Raw genomic sequence first — 17,277 nt, 5'->3', positions numbered from 1 at the left:
GCAGCGTTTCTGCTGCTCTGAGAATTCTCCCCAGTCTGAAGGAAAGAAACCACAGAAAGGGTGGGTGGGGAGGGCCGGCCTACCCGGTTGTTCATGCAGAACCCCGAGAACCGCCCCAGATCGCGGCCTCTCCCTCCCCTGGCTCCTGGGAACACATCTCCCGTGCTTCCATCCTCCCTCCGCCCCCGTGGCCTCCACCCTGCTCAAGGTCACCACCTCTCACCCGAACCAACGCAAGAGTCACCCCAAGCCAGCTCCCTGCACCCCGACTCTCCTGCACGGTCATCAGAGACACCTCATAACGACGCAACCTGGTCTCGCCATTCTGCGGCCTCCAGCTCGCCAGTGCCCCCAGATGCCTTCACGTTCAAGGCCACTGCCATCTGACAGCAGCCGGCTGCGAGGCACGTCTACAGTTTAAATGTTCCTAGTAGCCACGTGAAAGGAGTCAAAAGAGAACACGCGAACTTAATTTTTATATGATGCTTTATCGAACCTACTGTATCTACGATATTATTTTGACAGGCACCCGACGGAACAGCACTCCTCAGGAGAGAGCTTACATCCCTTTTTTCATCCTGCAGATTTCACCGGCAGCTCATCTCTCATTTGCTCTCACACAAAAACTCTCAGATCTCACATGGGCCAGTGGTTACCAAACAGGACAGCCCAGTTCTAGGTGATGCTGTGGCCTCTGGACCACTTTGCTCTAAGCCCACAGTGGCTGCAGCCCAGCAGCTCTGCCCTAACGCAGCTGACAGATGCTCAGAGCATCTCTTTGCTCAGAGCCTGGTGCCTAGGGACACTTAATAAGTGATCATTCCCTTTGCTCCCTGCCACTCTGCCACCAGACCCACACAGGCAGGCCAGACACCTGCCCCAAGGCCAGGTCTCGTCTACGGGTCCCTGGCTGCCTGACATCAAAATAATCTAGGGCTCCCGGCTGTACCCAACCAAGCATGGTGCCTGGGCGTGGAGCACCAGGGCATGCAGACCACAGCCAGACACACTTCCCGGACCCCCAGAACTGTAGGACCCTTGCCCACAGGCCAAAGGACAGAGCTGGCCACACTGGGCTTGTTCCCGAGCTGTCCCTCCCTTCAGGCCAGGTGAACGGCCTCTTTCCTGATCTGCCATGCAGGGGAACAGAGCTCACCCCAGAGACCACAGAGAGCCCCACCCCCACCCTAAGTCTCTGGCCCTACCGTCCCTGCCTGCCCAGAACTGATCTGTCCCCCGTCCGTCACAGCCCCACTTGCCCTCTCCTTCTGAGTAGAGATGGGAACTGGTGAGCACACGGCGTGTCTGGGGAGGACGGCCCTCCCTCCCTGGCCAGGGCGACTCGCTCTCCAGGCCTGAGTCAGTGCCCATGTTCTGGCCCTTGATAGGGACTACGGGTCCTCCCTGTGAGGGTTAATTCTGTTTCAATGGGTGCACACAGGGGGGCGGGCGGTGTCAGCCTCAGAATGTCTGGAATGCAAGGAGCGCACACCTTTCCCAAAACCAGCCTCGCCCCTCCCAGAACCCAGAGAAGGGGCCTGGCCTCCTGCTGGCCTCTGTCCTCCTCTTCTGTGTCCTGCCTGCCTCCAGGGTCTGCTCGGCTCCCTGGGGACCTCCAGGCATGGTGGGAGGCTGACCTCGGGTGCCGGGCAGCCCTGGCCTCCACCTTCTTTAACCACTGCCTGGCTGACAGGCAAAGGCTCGTCACTCTGGGACATCTGTCCCATCCCTGACACAAAGGCACCCCTAGGAGGGACTCAGGAAATGATGGGTGAATATGAACAAGTGAACCAGGGGCCTATTGCCTGCTTAGCCACTCATGCATCAGCCGTTGAAATCTCAAAGCCCTAGGAGAAAGGCACCCTTATAGTCACCAGGCACTTTTTCTTTTTCTTTTCTTTTCTTTTTTTTTTTTGAGGAAGATTAGCCCTGAGCTAACTACTGCCAATCCTCCTCTTTTTGCTGAGGAAGACTGGCCCTGAGCTAACATCCGTGCCCATCTTCCTCTACTTTATATGTGGGACGCCTACCACAGCATGGCTTGCCAAGCGGTGCCATGTCCGCACCCTGGATCCGAACTGGCGAACCCTGGGCCGCCAAAGCATAGCATGCGCACGTAACTGCTGCACCACCAGGTGTACCCCAGGGCACTTTATGCCCATTAGGCTATAAACTTTTGGACACTAAGGACTCACTCCTCTCCTGGGGGCTCTTCTGTAGCCCTTGTCTCCAGCCTCACGTAGGCTGGGGGCTCCATAAACAGGTGTTGGGTTGAGCAGATGTTTTATGGCACGTCAGCAATTCCTATCTCCCCATTTTCCAGATGAAGATAACTGAGGCTCAGAGGGGTTAAGAAACCTGGCCAAGATCACACATCTGGGAAGTGGTGGCGCTAGGATTTGAACCCAAGCTGCTAGGTGCCAGAGCCACCTATGCAGAACAAGAGGGACATTCACACCAATCCACAAAGTGACAGGGAGGCATCGGGGAGACGAGATGAAGCAGCAAGGTGCTCACCACCCATGGGAGGCACAGCAGTTTACATCTCGCTGGCATCTTCGTCGGAACAATTAATTTCAGTGGTTGGGTAAGAATCAGTGGCGGAAACTCAGGCTGAGTCATTCTCCTAAGATGCCACCACAGGGGGCTCCCAGTGTGTCCCTCTGCCAAAAAGCCTTTCATGGGGGAGGAACCAGCTGGAGGGAACCCCTCCCTGGGCCACACTGTACCCCGGTACGGGACACGTGTTCATCCTTTGATCCTCATAACGACCGGTTGAGGTCGGTGCTATTATCGCTCCCGCTGCAGATGCACAGATTGCCGCTGGGGAGGAGGGGAGACTTGCTCGGGCCACCGGGTTAGTGTCTATGCTTGTGACTGCTGCCACCCCAGCTAGTTTTCTAGATAGTCAGTACTTCTAGATAGCCAATAATTGCTGGATAAATTTCCACCCCCAGCCCCCAACTCCCTGACATCTGTCTTTCCCTCTTTCGGGCCCTGGGGACAGCCCCTCCTCCATTACCAAGCCCCCAGAGATAGGCGTTGTCGACGTGCAATAGAAAGTCTGTGCAATTCTTCAATACCTATTTATTGAGCCCTAAGCCTACGCAAGGCCTGGAATTAAGAACTACAGAAAGGCCCCCCCCCCCAGAAGATAAGTCCTTATTGTGCAAAAGTTTATAGCCTAATAGGTAGGACTAGGAAAGCACCCCAATGACCATAATGACAGAGATTCAGATTGCCTGGGTCAGGGTATTTTCATCTGCTCTGTCCCATGCAGGCCTTATATCCTAATTTAATTGTGAAAATATAGCTCAGTCCAATAAAAAGCAGAAAGAGAGCAAAAAGGAAACCAAGAGAAAGCATGACAAATAGGAAATACACAATAATATGGCGGGAGTCGGTCCAAATGCAGCAGACATTATGATAAACACGAATGAGTTAAACTCGCCTGCTCAAAGAGACGGACTCCCAGATGAGAATACAAAAACAAAACAAAAGCCAGCTCTAGGCCATTTTATAAGACACACACCTGACACAAAATGATATAGGAGGGTTGAAAATAAAGGAATGGAGTGTGACATACCAGGCAGCTGCCAGGGAAGAGGGAAAGCGAGGCCAAGACGTAACTCTAGGCCAAGACGGAGCGAGGCGATCAGTGTAAATACGTGGTTTGCACCCCTGGCTGCACATTGAAAGGCTGAAGTCTGGGCCCTGCCACAGAGACTCCGACTTAATTGCCCTCGGACGGGGCGAGGGCATCCCTTTTAAAGCTCCTCAGGTGATTGTAACGTGCAGCCAGAGCTGGGAACGAGGAAATGAACCACAGCATTGTGCCCAGGGCTAGGGGGGAGCAGACTGAGGAAGAAACCCCATATTTCTACAGGGAGGAAGTCTTGTGAGAAAGCTGTACACAGGAAGCACCCAATGAATACCGGATTGATGGGTCAATTGACTGACACTCTTTCCTTCTAGAAACTTCCATGGTCATTAGTAAATTCCTCCACACCCAGCTATTAATCGTGGGGAAGTCAACAATAAACTGAGAGGATTGCTGGTGTAGCAACAACAGCTCCGTTTCGTGGCCTCATCTGTTTCCGCCCAGGGAAGGCCACCACCTCTGGGCCCATGTCAGGCATGTGCTTTTGGGCTCATTACAGACACACACAGAAGTTCAAGCTGCTTCGGTAACACCAGGGCGTGTCTTGAAGATCTGTGCAAGGTTTAAACAGGGCTCAAGTCAATCTCGGTGCCCCAGGGTGTTAGGATGTCATTCTGGGTTCAAGACCTGTTTACTAAGCACCTACTATGTGCCTGATGCTTTACACACAGTCTCCAGTCCTCTCCACATCCTGCATGCCTCTCATTTGCAGATTCAAAGCAGACCTTCCACACTGCTTACTGAGCACCTACGATGTGCTAGGCACAGGTCTGGGGGGTACGGGAGTGACCACACAGCATGCAAAGCCCCTGCCTTTATGAAGCCCAGAGAGGGGCAGGAATGTGGCTGGTGGCACAGCTGACAAGTGGTACAGCTGGGCCTGGAAGGCGGGTCTGTGGCTCCCAAACCCCCCTCCTTCTACTCTCCCCCGCCATGGCCTCCATCCCTGCCCGTGGGCCTCAGCCTCATGCCCAGGAGCATGGGGGTTTGGCTGCCCATTTTATAATCGGGAAGAGTCAAGCTCATTATCCGGAGCAGCAGGACCAGAGCCCTCTCTATTCTTAGTGGCACAAACTCAGAATCCTTCCTCAACATCCAACTGGAACCCAAAGGTCCCCACATCCAGGACGGAGAAGTGAAAACCCCAAAAGGTATGAGTTGGAGACCCGAGCGATGCAGCTGGGGCGGCAGAGAGCTCTGCACAGCGCTGTTTTCTTGCAGCCTCGCGACCACAGCTGCCAGCTCACAAGCATCCTAGGAAATGTTCACCCGACAAGACGCGACGAACCCCTCTGCCTGGGAAAGGATGGGCCAGGTGGGCAGCCAGGACACCCCGCCAGCCACTCGCCTGCTCCCAGCTCAGATGCCCGGGTTAGAGGTGCTGAGAGTCCTTGGAAAGGTGACTGACATTCTGAGCCTCACCCGGGAGAGCGAGTCGAGGGTGCCATTATCTAAGGAAGCCAATATAACAAAGCTAGGACGACCTTCAGCTAGGACAACCCAGGATGTCCACACATTTCCAGCCCGTCCCCCCGCTTCCTGAGACTTTCCATCTGACTCCCCGTCCAGAACCATCCTACCTGACCTCCATTCTTGCCCCCCAGGCCTCGGGCCCCCTCGCCTCCTGAGGCCGCCTCCTCTTCCTCCCCAGAGCCCCTTTCTCTCCCCACTGCCTGCACTCCAGGACGCAAGACTCCCGGCTCTCGCCCATGGTGTTCCCACCGCCAGCTCTCCTTGTCCATCCCAGCCCTCCCTTTAAAAAACCTGAAATTCATGACCTAGCGCATACATGCAGAAGAGTGTGGAAAAGAATCCGACCGGAGACTCAGCTGACGTTCCCTATTTGCTTCAGACTGTTTAAAAAGAGATACAATGTTATCACTCAGCATCCCTTCAGCCCCCTCCCCTGGGGCAGCTGGAATTTTGTAGCTGCTGCTTTCTTCCCAAGCCTGTTGGATACTTTGAGCACACATCCTCATCTGCATCCAGAAACCTTCTAGGGAACTGCTTTGTATGGCTGCTCTCCTAAATGTACACGATACTCTGTATCCTTCATCAACTGGCTGTGTTCATGCAACACAATTCAGGTTTACGCACAATTCAGGTTTATGCCTGGGAACTGCGTCTCACCCCCTCAGGCGCTCTCTCCATCCACCATCTTCTGGTGGTCTACAGGGCTGCTTAGATGCCCCCTCCTCCCAAAGCCCACCTGGCTGGATGAGGGCCCCTTTGCCTCCACTCTTGGCACCTCCCACCCTGCATTGTTGCCGCCTGTTTACTGAGCACACAGAAGGGGACTGGGTGGGGCCAGGGTCAGCGGCTCCGCTTGCTCTGCTCAGGCCCTCGCATTCCTTTCCACTAGACAGAACCGTCACCCTCCCACCCACCCCTTCTAGGTGGGGGGTGAGGGGTGTGTACGCACCAGTGTGCGCTCCCTGAGATGTTTAAGGAGGGGGAGGATCTTAGCAGTCCTCCGTGTTCCCCTCACCCATTCATTTCTTCCCTTAGCACCTGTGCTGCACAGCCCGTCTCTGAGGGAGACGGACGTTCATCCCCACCTGGCCACCTCGCAGAGTCAAATGGCCGCTGAGATAAGAGTGACAAGGGGTTGGGGGGGGCGTCCCTGAGGAACAGAGACCAACCAAGGAAGAACAGTGAGCAAAGAGGGGTGGGAAGAGCATTCCAGTGAGGGGGAACAGCGTGGGCAAAGGCCAAGAAGCTGGAGGCAGTGTGGAAAGGATGTTGGTGGCCCGGCCTGGGATGCACACTCTGGAGGCAGGGAGAAGTGGGAGAAAGGGCCAGGCTGGGCCCTGCCAACAGCTCTGTCCCACCTGGAAGCAGGAAGGGGAACCAGGGACTGCCCTCCCCAGACTCAGGAGGCTGTGACACAGAAGACCCACCAAAAGCGGAGAGAACAAAGACCAGAGGCCATTTCCCTCTTCCTGCTCCCAAGACAGGCCAGGGCAGGCAGGCTGGGAAGGTGGCAGGTGGTACTGGCAACGCCCCGCACAGCCCTGCGTTGGGCAGAGAGGAGCTGGGGATCCTGGGTCCTCCTCCCTTGATAAAGGAGCCTCCCCCGAGCCCCCAGGGCCCTTCTGATGCCCCTGCCCTCCTTGGGGTGTTGCCTAAATGGTATGAATCGAGCTAAACCTCTCCCCCAAAACTCCCTGTTCCCAGGTGCCCGCCCCTGCAAAGGCCCCCATCCGTGGCCATTCTTCAAGGTTCTGCTCGGTTCTTCTCTCAATCTAATTGATCAGGGCTCGCTCCCTCTGCCAGGAGAAGGACTGGGCAAGTGAGGGCCAAGCCAGAGAGAAGAGAGGTGGAGTCAGGGAATACAAAAGCCAGCGACTCCGCCATCTGGCCCACGGCAGTCCCTGGAGACAGCTGCCACCAGCCCCAGGTGTGGGAGGGGAGACCTGGTTTCCCTCCCCAGGGGGCCCTGGGCCCCCAGCAGTGGCCATGTGAGCTGGGAGCCCACGGTGAGTGCCTTGATTCTTGGCCTCAGTGTCACCCTCTGTGAAACAGGACACCACCACCAGCCTCGCGGGCACAGTGTCCAAATGAGATGCCGTAATGTCCATGGCCGTGCCGGGCACATGGCAGGTGCTTGGGAATGGCTGGGGGCATCACTCCAGTCCATGTCACCCACACAGTTGGAGGTGGGCATGGCTGACCGGACCCTCCCCCAAATCTTTCCGGCTTTCCAGCTGTCAGTGATCAACGAGTACATGGGCGTCGCCATGTGTCTGCTGGGGGCAGGGGGCCATGTGAATGTTGGGGTGAACGGAAGAGTCAATCCCCCATGGGCTACAGCCTGCACAGCTGGAGGAGGCCAGCTGCCAGGTCAGCTCTGGGCTCAGACTGTCCTGACCCTTCTTAGCAGAGTGACCACTGGCTGCTGGGATGCACTGAGCCTCAACTCAGACTGAGGCCCGGCCCCTCACGCACGTTCCCTCACTCCAGCCACCCAGCGGCCTCAGCCGGGGGCTGCTATCCCCGCTCTCATTTCACAGAGAAGGAAATCAAGACTCAGAGATGTGAAGTGAACTGCTGAAGGTCACACAGCTCAGGAGAGGCAGAGCTGGGGCTTGAACTCATACCTGGATGACATCAAACTCTGCTCTTACCCACTCAGAGGCTCGGCACCCCAGCCTCCAAAGCCTTGGGCCCTGCCTCCCATGCAGGGGCCCCCCATTAGGACCAGACCATTCTTTCGGGACCCTGCCCAGGTGAGGTTGGAAGGTGAGGCCAGGCTGCTGGGTGCTCAGGGGGACCCAAGTCCAGGTGGAGGGGCAAGAGGAGCCCCACTTCACGTCGGGGAAGGTGAGGCCCAGGGAGGCCAAATGTCTTTGCCCAAATCAAACAGAGGCAGAATTCAGCCTAACTCCAGAGCTGGATTTTAACCACTTTACTCCTCCCCATGACAGGTCAGACACCTCCCCCGGGAAGTCCTCCCTGATGTCTCCACCTTAATCCTGACAGCTCTCACTTCAGACCAGTCAGGGAGCACCGGAGCCGTCAGGCTGGAGACCTCATCTGTCCAGCTCCACGTCCCACTGCCCCCACCCCTCCCCAGACAGTCCCGTAACCATAATCGTAATGAAGCATAGCTCCCTCAAGTGCAGGGAGACTGTCAACGTCTCCTCCACTCCCACTCCTACCCCCGGGAATGGCACTCCTGGAGTTGTGCAGTGCACCGCCTGCCCATCAGCACCCAGTTCAATCCCAGGCACACAGTAGGTGCTTTATCTGCATCCATTCAATAGTTATAAACATGACGGCTGCCGTGGACTGAGGCCTCCCATAATTCTCAACCCTTTCCCTGCATTATTTCATTTAATCCTCGTGCCAGCAATATCGCCAGGCAGGTACCATGTTTATGCCCATTCTAGGCTCAGAGAGGCCAGGCAGCTCTCCCCAGGTGGCAGAGCCGGGAAGCAGCGGCTGGCAGAGCTGCACACTCAGCCCTGGAGCAGGAGGGGGAGAGCAGGTCCCCTCCCGACCCTCCTCGCTGGGCTGGGCTGGGCTGGGCACCGTCCTGGGTGACCTGTGCCATCAGGCCTGACCCTGTCATTAGCTCAGGTGTGAACGCCAGCTCCCACACCTGTCATTAGGAATGAGGGTGACAGGAGCAGCGGGGTTCACACCCTCTCCCGGCCCCCCCCGTTTCAGCTGCTAAAAGGCTGACAAACAGGGAGGGGCTCTATGGTCACAAACTCGGCACCTGGGCAGCCCAAAGCCCACAACTGCCTGGGTGTGAAGGTCACGACTCCGGCTCCTGGGTCCCTCCAGTGGGGGCGGTGGTGCTGACCCTTTGTCTGGGCTCTTCCTACGCACTGGGGGTGTCCTCTCCATTGTCACATTTGCTCCTCCAGCAACCCCGTGCAGGAGATACTTATTCGCACCATCCCTCCTTGCAGACAAGGAAACTGAGGCTCAGAGTGGTTCCCTGACTTGCCCACGGCAGATGTGCAAGGCCAGCATCAGAAGTGAGGCATTCTGCTCCCAGGCCGGAGCTCCTGTCCACCTTGCCCTGCTGAATCTCACTGGCAACCCCACCCGCCCCCAGACAATGGAGAGACCCCAGAGAACTCAAGGGGAAAGAGTCACTTGGGGGTCAGCCAGGTGGCATAGTGGTTAAGTTCGCACGTTCTGCTTTGGTGGCCCAGGGTTTGCCGGTTCTGATCCCGGGCGTGGACCTACACACAACTTATCAAGCCATGCTGTGGTAGGCGTCCCACATATTTAAAAAAATAGAGGAAGATGGGCACAGATGTTAGCTCAGGGCCTATCTTCCTGAAAAAAAAAAAAAGCCACTTAGCGGTCAGTGCCCCCAACCAGTGACCACATCTTAGAGCCACAAGACAGGGCTAGGCACTGGGTAACGCTCAAGAGATTCTTGTTGAGAGAATGAGACAAGAGGTCGTGCCCCACCCCACAATCCAGTCTATAACCTTGGCCCCACCAAGGGGAAAGGCACAGGGATGCACTGGGCTGGCACGACCACGCAGGGCTGTGTGTGCTCGAGGCCACGGAGGGCGGGAGGGGGCATGGGAGGGGTCTCTCACTCCATCCTGGGGAGATTCAGGAAGGCTTCCTGGAGAAGGAGCCCTCTAAGCTGAGATCTGGGATCCATGGCTTCAGGCAAAGGCATTGGGTGGCTGCCTTGGGCCAGGAGTGCAGAGACGGGCAGGACCCCACGTACCCGCCACCCCAGGCCCTGAGAGTCCCCGCAGCCGTAAAGGATGGGAACCCTTCCTTCCTACCCTCTGCGGGGAAGGCCAAGACCCTCTCAGCTTGTCTGGGTTCATTACAACCTCCTGTTAGGTCCAAGCCCTGGCCTTGGGGGACTGGATGCAGGGCGTGGCCTGGCCCATCTCCTGGTGTGTGGGCGTGTGCATGTGTGAAGGACTGGAGGGGCCCCAGTGTGGTGGGGAGAGAACAGAACAGTTCTCTATAGCTGGCACAGAGCATGCGGTTGTGCAATGCCCCAGAGAGCAGCTCCGGGACTGGACGGGACCCCAGCTGGGTTTGAGAGCCAGCTGGACCCAGGCACAGAGGAACAGCATGCAGGGCCCCACCCAATCTCTGGGGTTGTGAAACACTGCAGGAGGCTGTGCTGGGGGGAGACCCAGGAGGGGAAGAAACGCCCAAGGGAGAGACGGGGGTGGGACCACAGGGCAGCCGACTTTTGGAAAAAACTGCAAGTCACAGAAATGCAGGGCCCACACTCCCTCTGCCACCCGTCGGACAGGTCCGCCTGGGCTGGACCACAGGGGCGGGGTGGGAGCCCCAGCCAGAGTCTTCCCCTCGCCTTCCTCTGCGGCCTGGGAGGGGCCGAGGAGCCGCTCCGGGGCAGGCGGGGGCTCCCGGTGAGGGCACCTTGGGGTGGCTAGTCCCAGGCAAGTGGGCTGGGCTGTTCGCTGTTCTCCGGCCTGAATGAAGCCCTTTGTCGGGAGAGGCTTGGGCAAGTGCCCCTTGCTAGCCAGGAGCCCCCACCCCATTCTCCCTAGAGGGGGAAAGAGGCAGGGGCCCAAGTCCCCCCCCCCCCCCCAAATCTCAGCATCTCCACGAGGCTCCCCTAAGCTGGTTATTAAGCGAATACATTAGATTTATCTAAACAGACGTGGGCTGCTGTCTCCACGCAAACACATCGAGACATGTCATTCCCTTCCCAGGAACCCTGGGAACCCGCGGCTCAGAGGCGCTGCCGGTTTCGGGGCCAGGGCGGGGGAACTGCGGGGGGGCGGGGGGAGCCACGCCCCTGAGAAATCGCACAGCGAGGAGGAGGACCCGACGCTGCGCGGGGTTGGGGGGAACTCGGGGTGCCTCAGCCTGTGCCCCCGACCGGATCCCGCACCCGCCGGTTGTTCTCGGCGAGGCTCTGGAGCGCAGGATGGCAGGTGCCGGCAAGCGCCGCGGCAGGTGGCGCCACCCCCACCTCTCGCCTCCCCGACGCCAGGAGCGCCGGCGCGCTCTCGGAGAAGCTCCATTTCGCTGCCCCCGGTGCGCCCCTAGACGATGCTTCCTAGGTCCCCGGCCCCCCCCACCCAGCGCTGGGTGTAGCGTCCTCGGGACACGCCACTCCCCGTCCCGGCGGTGCTTCCCGGCCCACGAGAACCCCCGGCGCAAGAGCGACCCTGGGACACGGAGGTCCCTTGTAGCTCCAGCTCAGTTCCCCGCCCTCTAGGCGCACAAGTGAGAGCTCCCTGGGCTCTAGAACTCTCGAGTACCAGATAGCGTCTTTCTCCTCGAGCGCCCCCTGCCCATCCCCACTCCGGCGGGGCTTTCCAGCTCAGGGGCGGCCCTCGGGCCCCGCGTTCCCGCGCGTGGCGCACTCCTGGCTCCGTTCTCCACCCGGGGGGCCTCCCAGGGCCGTGCTCTCCGGGCCCCCTGCAGCCCTCGAGGCCCGACCGTTCCTCCAAGCCCGAGGCGGAGCTTCCCGGCCCAGGGCGCCCCCCAGCGCGCGGGTGTCCCGGGCGCGGCGTGCGGGTGCCTCCTCACCTCCGGGTCTGCACCTTGGGGCTGTATTTGCCTTTGTTTCTCTTCCTGAAGAGCGAGTTCATGGTGGCGTTCGGGGTGCGCGGGTCGCGGCGCCGGGGGGTGGGGAGCACTGGGCGGCGGGCGGGCCCGGCGCGCACCGAAGGCAGGCGGCGGGCGCACGGGACCGGCGGCGGCGCGGGACCCCGAGTGCGGCGCGGCGGCGGCGCCCGGGCACTACTCGCGTGGGGCGGGGCGCCCGCCGGCCCCGGGCTCTCCCGGCCGCTCCCCGAGAAGGTGGTGCTTACCTTCCCGGAGGAGGGGCCACCCGCGGGCGGGGCTGCCAGGCGCGTCCTGCGCGCGCCCTTGGCTCGGCCAGAGCGAGCCGGGCGCCTGGCCTGGGCTGGGGGCGGGGACGCCGGGTCTTGTCGGGATCCCGCCCATCCCCCCCAGCCCGGGCACTCCAGCGTCTGGGCAGGCGGTGGGGACTCACAGGCCGCTTTCCTGTGCACGCTCCGCCCCACAGCCCCCCACCCCCACCCCCACCCCCGGGCCTGGCGCGCCCCCTGGCTGAGTGCCCTCAGTTGGCTCTCTGCTGCTCCGGACGCTCAGCGCTCCCCTCTCGTTGGCTGACACCCAGGTGAGCCCCAGACAGGTGTGGCAGAGACCGGAGGGGTCTCCGTGTCCTGGTGATAGCAGTGTCGAGGGCAATTGAGAAAAGGGGGCTCTGGATGCGCCTTCAAATCCTGCCGCCACGGTCAGCGGACTCCTGCTCGAGGCTTTTTACCGCTCCCAGCCTCAGTCGCTTGATTTGTCACACAGTAATAACAAACACCCCCCTCCCAAAGGGTTGTGAGGAGATTCCTGTCGATAATGTACACAAAGCACTTAGGACAGCGCTGGGCCGAATGTGCAGGAAGCTTTGCTGGCGCGATCATCATGCCGTCTAAGGCGGACCAAAAATCCTTGGAAACTTTCAGAACTCCAGGCCCTGGCATGATAGACATACTTCGTGGCTGGTCATAGAAGCTGCTTGATTCCGGTTCAGAATACCCACAGTCACGATTCTGCCAGCATGTGCCCGGGTTACTCCGACTGTCGCTGTGTGCCAGGGTTCGACCGCGGACCAGTGTGTGCCAGGTTGCACTGCGTGCCAGTGGAGGAGGCTGCAGCTGGACAGACTCTATGCCAGTCTGGCGGCCAGCCTGAGTGGGGCCGGCACAGCTGGGAGGTTTCGGCACCCGGGGGTCTGGGCCCGGCTGGGAAGGATGGGCGCAAGGTCTCCAGGGTAGATGCCAGGAGGCGGCGAGATAAGCTATGGCCACCAGGCCCTTAGGGCTCCGATGGGAGCAACGAGGACTGCAGGAACGCCGGGCTGGGCGTCCAGGCCCCAGACCAGTGCGTCCCCCACCTGCTTGTATTTATAAAATGAGGAGTTTGGCGGGGAAGTTGATTCCCAAGGGCTTCTCCTGAGAACACCCAGTCCCTTTAGGCCATCTCTTCTCCCTGCCACAAGAGGTCTGTGGTTTCAAAGGGTTACAGAGACTCCAGGAGAACCTTATTCTTAATGGGGCATCGGTGGGTGGGCTTGGGGGGGTCTGTGAATCCACCTGCGGTTGCTTTCAAAATGTGTGTGTCCGCGCATCAATTTTCTGGGGGAGAGTCTGTCTCTTTCAACGGGTACGTTCATTCATTCATTCAACAGACTCTTATTGATACTCTCCCAGCCTTGGTGCCTGGTTCTGCCTCATTGATGAGAAAAGGCCTTCCTCTTGGTGGGGGTGGGAGGGGGAGTGGGGTACATACTACTACTAATAAAAATCAATTGATGACCCTCAAATTAACTTTTCAAAAGGGTCTGGGAACCTAAAAACGATGAAGGCCCCTGAGAAGCACCACATCTCCGAAGGTGTGCATCTGGATCCCCAGGGAGCTTGTGAGAATGCAGATTCCAGGGCCCTGACCCCTCCCCCCCCCCGAGCTCCGGACTGGGGAGCATGGGGAGGGGCCCAGGCATCTTTTGGCAAGCCCTCCTGGTGGTCCCGGCCTCTCTGAGAGAAGCCAGGAGCGAGGGATCCTGCCCGCAGCCCCCGGCCCAGGCACTTGGTGGGGGGCCCTGAACACATCTTCCGGCCACACCTAGCCCACTCCTTGCCCTGCGAACTTGGCTCTGCCTGGTTCCTCTCTCGGGCTCTCCTGCAGGCCAGGAGCTCCTCCGGGGCAGCTCAGGGGTGGAGAGATTGCCTCTGTCCTGAAGTGACTTCCCTCTCCAGGTCTGAGTTAGGACGGGAGCTGGAGGGCACCCAGGGACTCGCCTTCCAGCCAGCCGACATTGGGAGCAGGTGTCAGGGAGGAGGCAAGGTCTCAGCACACAGGTGGGGGGGCACCTGGACCTGCAGAAGCCTGGACTCAGCACAGGGCTGAGGACCCCTTCCCAGAGCCCCAAGTGGGCCATGGACCGGGGGCTCGGGAGGGACCTTGCTGGTGCCCACCCCGCAGCTCTGCCTGGAAACCCTTCCTTCCTCTCCCAGTACCGTTCCCTGCAGGGGACTCCCACCTGGGGGCTGAGCCTGTTTGAGGGGGTGTTCCCAGGCAGGTGTGTTGGTGCCGGGGAGGAAGGCTTCTGATGGCCAGCGGGAGCGGGTGGCTAAATAACCCAGGGCCAGCAGCGGTTAAGTCTGCATGCTCTGCTTTGGCGCACGGAGTTCGGTTCGGATCCCAGGTGTGGACATGGCACCGCTTGGCAAGCCATGCTGTGGTAGGCGTCCCACATATAAAGTAGAGGAAGATGGGCACAGATGTTAGCTCAGGGCCAGTCTTCCTCAGCAAAAAGAGGAGGATTAGCAGCAGATGTTAGTTCAGAGCTAATCTTCCTCAAAAAAAATATATGACCCAGGGCAGTCCACGCCGGGGAGATGGTGCAGATGGAAAAGAAGGAGAGGCGGATGGGGAATACCCCTGAGACACGCGTGGAGTCAGGCGCCAGCAGCAAAGTTCGAGGGCGAAAGGAAGAATAAATGCGTGTATAGACACAGAAAACTTCTGGAAGGATCCACAAGCAACTGTTAGCTGTGACTCCTCTCAGGAGGGACAAGAGAGAAATCTGAATTTCCATTGTACACCCTTTTATAATGTTTGGATTTTATTTTTATTTTTTAAAAATTTCTTTTGGGGGCTGGCCTGGTGGCATAGTGGTTGAATTTGCGTGTTCTACTTCGGCAGCCCAGGGTTCACAGGCTCAGATCCTGGGCACAGACCTAGCACTCCTTGTCAAGCCAGGCTGTGGCAGCGTCCTGCATAAATTGGAGGAAGATTGGCAACAGATGTTAGCTCAGTGACAATCTTCCTCACAAAAAAAAAAAAAAAAAGGCAAAAAAATATTCTTTTGGATTTTATTTTATATGAGCTTGAATTGCCCGTTCAATGGCTTTGCTCAATTTAAAAACCCGTTTACGAGTCTGATGTGCCCTCTTGCCAGTCTTCCTCCTGCCCTTCCTCCGCGCCGCCCCGACTTCATGCCCCTCCGTCAGCATCCCCCACTGTGTGCGAATATCGGCCTTCCTCGTCAGACTTTCTTACTGGACTGGGAGGTACTGGTGGATAAAGATTATGTAAGATATGAAATTTGGGCAAAATAGAACCCATGCTGAGGGAAAGAAGCCGCTCTGCCCTCAAGTTGCTGGGAGTCTAAGAGTAAAGACGCAACTACAGAGGCAACCTGGACAAGTCCGGCAAGAAGGGCGTTGTCAGGGCTCCAACGACAGGGAGGAGGGGGTGCAGCCTGGAGCGACGCGGGCTGGCATCCTCACTCAGTCCCTTCCGGCTGTGTGAACATGGGCAAGTCATTTTGCCTCTCTGAGCCTCGTTTTTCCTCATCTGTGAAATGGGCACAACCGTAGCATCCCCCTCGTGGGGTGAGATCCGGTGTGTCAAGCACTTAGCATGCCGCCTGGCAGTCATTGGGGGCTCGACAGATGTGGGGGTCGGGCGGTTACATCCGTAACCGGAGGCTCGATGCCTGTGGGGCTGCGGGGTGCAAACAATCACAGGAACTCCACACTGCGTTACAACTCTGGACTTCTCCCAACTTCCAAATTTCCTTTTGCCGCACCTCCTGGGAAGGCAAAGGTCAGCTCTGGGGTGGGGAACGGGACTAGAGATGTCCAAGTGAGGCTTGCAGCCCAGCCGCTGAGTAACAGCCGTGACATTGGTCATATTAATGCCATTGCTCATTTACTGATGTCTGACTCTGTGCCAGGCAATGTGGCAGGTGCCCAACTCCCCTCAGCCGATTCATTCTCCTTGGGACCCTCACTGGGTGCAGCTGGCTGGCGCTCCACTCATGGAAGACACTGCTTTCTGGTCTCATTTTCCAGGGAAGGGCCCTGAGGCCCTGAGAGGCCCGTGCCCGGCTGGGCTGTTTCCCGGGTTAGCCTGCTCCAGCGCCCGAGCTCTGGGACCCCCCACCCGCCTCCACCCTCCCAGGCTCAGGGCAGCTGGGCCAGGTTCCCGCTGACTCAGCTGGGCCCAGCCCAGGAGCTTTGGGGAGAATTAGCAGGTTTAGGGAGGAATTTGAGCTGTGCCTCACCATCTCTCCTCCTTCCACTCTCTAAAAGCTGGGCTCCCGGCTGGCGTGGCTGTGTGTGTGCGTGCACGTGTGGACACACGTGTGCACGACACTCGTCTGCGGGCAGGCCGGATGGGGTGGGAGCCGTGTCCCGGCCCCACGCATCCTCCTCTGGGCAGATGGGGTTTGTTTGGTTCCAAGCAGCCCTCTTTGCCGAGTGACTCATCCACTCCACCGACGTGGGGTGTGGGCGGCGGGGGGTGCTGTCCTGGTTGCTTGACGGTTAACCCCACGGAGACGGCACCTGCAGGGCCAGCCACTTCCCTGGCAACCAGGCCACCCTGGGCCCCTGAACCCTGTCCCCTCTCTACTGTTGGGCCAGTCTGCAGCTCCCAGGAGGCCACAACGTTCCAAGTGTGGCCCACACCCTGCTTGTTTGCTGTCATTGTTCCCCAGGAGCTGGAAGGGCACTGGCAGGCGAGTGCCCGCTGGGGTGTTTCTGTGAACCAGTTTGAAACAAGAAGGGCAGCATTCCCCCAGCCCGGGAGAGGGGTGTGCAGGACCGGAGGCCTGTTCCTTCCCGCAGAGGCTTCTCCTTCCGGCGGGGGGGCCCAGCCTGTCCTCCTGCGGACAGCCATTCTCCCATCTCCAACCGTATGGCTCACCCCCACCTGGGAAGCATTTAAAGAGGGAGATTCCACGGCACCCCCTCTGAGATTATGGTTGGCCCAGGAATCTGATTGTTAACATATACCTGCCCCCTGGGATGCTGAAGCAGGTGGTTCCCAGGCCACCGTGAGAGACACAGCTGTCAACAGAAAGAGATGTAGCACCCACTTGGGCCCTGGTCTACACCCGCCTGGGAAGAGCCCACAGGCTGTAGCTTGGAGCCAACCTGGGTCTGAATGCTGGCTTTACCATGCATCCAGCTGTGTGACCTTGGGCAGGTGGCTTAACCTCTCTGAACCTTAGTTTCATTCTCTGTAAAATGGAGAAGAGCCAGTGTGCTGTGATGTGTGTGGGGCGCCTGGCGTGGACGCTCTCCTCCTCCCTGCCCTCCAAGGGGATG

General features: G+C 58.8%; 1 protein-coding gene and 1 long non-coding RNA gene across 2 annotated transcripts in view; both read right to left on the bottom strand.

The window, feature by feature from the left end:
* PPL (periplakin) overlaps positions 1-11,913 on the bottom strand; it is a 43,021-nt gene extending 31,108 nt beyond the window's left edge. Inside the window, exon 1 of the mRNA XM_023616363.2 lies at positions 11,666-11,913. Within this exon, the coding sequence (XP_023472131.2) occupies positions 11,666-11,727 (62 nt within the window). The 5' untranslated portion in view covers positions 11,728-11,913. The remainder of the gene's footprint in view (positions 1-11,665) is intronic.
* Positions 11,914-14,761: 2,848 nt separating this feature from the next.
* Positions 14,762-16,704, bottom strand: LOC138917210 (uncharacterized). Its single transcript, XR_011424912.1, has 2 exons — positions 16,230-16,704; positions 14,762-15,755 (listed from the first exon to the last, which is right to left on the bottom strand). It is a non-coding gene; the product is annotated as an uncharacterized lncRNA (long non-coding RNA).
* Positions 16,705-17,277: the final 573 nt, after the last annotated feature.

The sequence above is a fragment of the Equus caballus genome, chromosome 13, assembly GCF_041296265.1.
Source record: "Equus caballus isolate H_3958 breed thoroughbred chromosome 13, TB-T2T, whole genome shotgun sequence".
Classification (NCBI taxonomy): domain Eukaryota; kingdom Metazoa; phylum Chordata; class Mammalia; order Perissodactyla; family Equidae; genus Equus; species Equus caballus.
This window is presented reverse-complemented; position numbering and strand designations above follow the sequence as displayed.